Source organism: Limulus polyphemus, unplaced genomic scaffold (genome assembly GCF_000517525.1).
Source record: "Limulus polyphemus unplaced genomic scaffold, Limulus_polyphemus-2.1.2 Scaffold1080, whole genome shotgun sequence".
NCBI lineage: Eukaryota > Metazoa > Arthropoda > Merostomata > Xiphosura > Limulidae > Limulus > Limulus polyphemus.
The window spans coordinates 183,883-187,748 of NW_013666690.1; the positions used below are offsets into that span (position 1 = coordinate 183,883).

A 3,866-nucleotide genomic window follows, 5' to 3' on the forward strand; every position below is an offset into this window, starting at 1 on the left:
TTGCTCACTGCTACCACTGAAGAATTTATTCAGTGCTGTACGCTATTTTCTGGTAACTTTTCCTCTTCGTCGTGTAGTACAATAGCCGTCTTAAAGCTTGGATAATCTATCTTGAAAGATAGCTTTCAGATATTTACATTGGCTGTGCTGTTTTTGTCTCTCCCTTTGCAAAGTTGGAAGTTGTCATAAGGTGGTTCTACCTTCCCTTAGAGTCTTCTCCTTCTTGACCAGACCTAACATGGCCTGGAGGCTAGGATACTCGACTCAAAATCTGTGGGTCGTGGGTTCGAAACTCGTCACCATATATGCTCGTATTTTCAACTGTGGGAGTGTTATAACGTATGGTCAATCCCACTACTCCGTTAGAGAGCCCAAACGTTGCAGGTGGATGGTGTTGACTAGCTGGTTTCTCTCTAGTCTATCACTTTAAAAATAGAAGGCATTAGCAAAGAAAGACCTCGAGTAACTACGCAAAATTCAACAAACAAACCATCTTGATTTGAAAAGATAATCCATATTGCTAGTTGTTTACACTTATTGTTTCGGATTGGGTTGTTTTGAGGTCGTTGTTTTAACTACTTAGCTATGTGAGTTTTTCTTCTTTCATAGGGAACGGGGGAGATTCTCTTCTTCGAAATGTTGTGTGGCTTTATGTTGTTTGATATTTTAACTAAAACACTTTCGATATATCCTTCCAGAAATAAGTCTGCAACCCTGTTCGGAATTCTTGATTATCACTTTCATCATTACTTAAGATACCGGAAGTACGTTCAGTGGTAAAGTAGACAAATGTGATAGATTGGACTTTTTAAATATATTTTTTCTGTGTCGCCTTTTCATATGGAGATCATTCTTCATTATGTTGTATAAACAAAAATAGAAGTCAAGTGGCATTCTTGATTAATTGAAATATTTCAATACAAGATACTGCACATGATCTTTGGACTGAGACTGTAAATATTTTACATTATTTCTAATACAGTAAATTATTGGCAACTGCTGTCCGTGAAGTACTATGAAAGGAAAATCGAAAAAAGAATTATCTATTGTATGTTTACTATCACTTGATCTTCATTATTGTTATAATAAAAAGTCTAAATTAACAGTAGTGCAATGAATTTGAGGCGAAAACATACACATGCTACACTCGTGAGTAATTAAAAATATAAAAAGAAAGAAACCCATCATCTACATACGTAGCAGCCTTTCACCTGTAAACTGAAGGCCATGGTTACGATAGAGAAGTGTCATTCCAGCGAAAATGGGTGTACATCGTGGTACTATTAACAAAATAATAAACAAAAGTATGAAGTAGATGACAGCTCATAAGCCAAAAGTTTACAAAATGTATTATACCTTATAAAAAAAAAGGATAGAAAAAGAAATTATGGTCACAGCAATCCCTTTCAACCACATTCACACATTCAATAATTGACTGATTGAACATTATCAATGATGGAAAAAGTAGCTCCAAAAGCAGCGGTAGAACAAAAAAAAATCTTTGATATAAAAATGTGGTTAACAAATAGAAATAGTTTAGTATTTAGTATGTTTTCTTGGATTTCTTGTTACGGTGTAACAGATAATATTACTGTGAAATACTTAGTCTAGTCTAGAACTTCCGTTTAGATAATTAAGCAGGTATCTGATTTGGTTGTTTTTAACCAAAAACTATAGAATGGACAATTTATGCTTTGCTCACTATAGATATCGAAATTCGATTTTGAGTGTCGAAAGACTTACTGCCGAGCCACTGAAAGGCAGCAAATATATACACGTGAATAAAAGAAACAAATAATCCACGATTACTTTTTCTCTAGTACAATATTGTTTCTTTAAAAAATAGATGCCATGTTTCCATCAGCTTTATTTTCCGCTTTCCGAGTAACTCATTAGAATATGATGACCTGAAAATATTATTTGTAAATAAGTTATTTAAATGTATAGACTTAACTATACACTTACAGAACATATACAAAATGTTTAATACATGTTTAACCTGCATGATATATTATGGGAGGATGTGGTATACAATATACTTTAAGTTCGGTACATTGGATCACGGTCGTAACAACGACCATAGAGGTTGGCACTAAGCACAGGGTCTGTAAGAGTTGGCATAGTGACCAGTTCTTTGAGTTGGTGAGACATAGAGAAAGTCCATTTTGCTAGTGGCTGGAGATACAAACTGCTTGTCAAGACATTGGGATAAACATATCTAGTACTAAAATTCCCACTCAGTTTGATCTTGGTGAATATAGTTTTGGTTGTAGTTGGAAAACTGGAGCATTGATTACTTTTCTGGGATCTGCAGGCAGCCAAGAGGCAGACTTCTTCACACCAGAAGTAGTGATCCTTTACATTACGAATACCCTTGAAAACTGCAAGGTAGAAATTTTCTTTAAGAGCGTTTTTGTCATATTCGACTGTACAACTTTTATTTTCGTATCTGAATTTTTATGTACTGTGAGGTGTATAATGCCAGCATCCTCCTTCTTGTCAGATGAGTCTAGTTCATAAAACAAAGTTCACCTGCTCATGCATTTCTGATTTCAAAAGTATTTGGTTCTGAAAAAACTCTAGTGACAGAACCTCAGCTAGTAAACATGTGCAATGTACTCGTGTGTGTGTGTGTGTGTCACAAAAGAAAGTCTCTAAATCCTTCTAAAAACGTAGATTAGCTAGTTAATAAAAAACAAGATACCAGGTTGTATACATAGAAATAATGAGTACAAGGTGCTAGATAGCCCTCATTTGAAACATCTGTTCAGTTTCAGTCGTATTATTTCAGAAAGGTAGTTGAATTTGAGATGGCTCAGCAAAGAGGTACCAGGGTGATTTCAAGTTGGGAGGTGAGGATTATAATACAGGAATGAACAGAAATTTATTAACATGTTTTAGTTCGAGGCGAGAGAGGCTTGAATAGACAGGAATGTGCCTTTTAAGGATTATTAAAGGTTTGGAATCCATAAATTCACAAAAATATTCAAATTGCAGGAAATACGACTGAAGAATACATGTTTAAATATATGGAAAACACAGATATGATAAAACATAGAAAACTCAAAGAAGATTAAGTCAAAACAATGTGACTATTCTTATAGTCATAGTAGAAGCTGCAACACTGTGGGATTTTAAAAGTAGATGAATGGGTATTTTAGGGGTTAGGATTGGATATAAGAAGGCTTTCTATATATACTATGGAATAAGGTAGTAGAAGAAAATGGGATAGCCTAGACAGGTCAAAAGGTCCTTTGTTATGACTCATGGGAATCAAACCATTGACCTATCTGTATGGAATGGCCTATCATGTCACAGAAAAAGGCTGTATATAAATTCTGGCAAATCAAGAAGTATTTTGGCCCATGAAGAGGGTGTCCTGACTCATAACCTCCCTCAACAAACAAAAACTAACCACTTAACCAGCCGTAATCCCTCAAATATTTAGCAATCTTTTTTTCTTAAAATTCTATAAAGCTGAAGCCTCTACCAACAATCCAGATAGCAGTTGGCTACACAAATTTGCCATTCTATTGGAAATATAAAACTTTCTGGGCTGAAAGTTGGTTTAATTTGTTCCAAATCTTACTGATGCATCAATCTCCTTAATTCTGAATACTAAAATCAGGTCATCCCTGAACATTCGCCTTTCAGTAGAAAAATATTTAAGAGATCCCAACCCATCCTCACACGACAGCACACTCGTCCCCAAAGTCAGTCAATTAGTTGATTCAATTCCCAATGGGGTGAGAGCCCGAGTGGATAGCAAACTTATTGTTACGACAGCGGGGGTCACGTGACTCTAGTAACACGTCATATTCTCGAAGGTTTGTGAAGTCTCGAGCTTTTACTAGATATGCGGTAGT

The 3,866-nt window shown here is 35.4% G+C and overlaps 1 protein-coding gene across 1 annotated transcript in view; it reads right to left on the reverse strand.

The window, feature by feature from the left end:
- Positions 1 to 1,850: 1,850 nt before the first annotated feature.
- LOC106462040 (pantetheinase-like) overlaps positions 1,851 to 3,866 on the reverse strand; it is a 17,629-nt gene continuing 15,613 nt past the window's right edge. Inside the window, exon 4 of the mRNA XM_022389161.1 lies at positions 1,851 to 2,426. Within this exon, the coding sequence (XP_022244869.1) occupies positions 2,041 to 2,426 (386 nt within the window). The 3' untranslated portion in view covers positions 1,851 to 2,040. The remainder of the gene's footprint in view (positions 2,427 to 3,866) is intronic.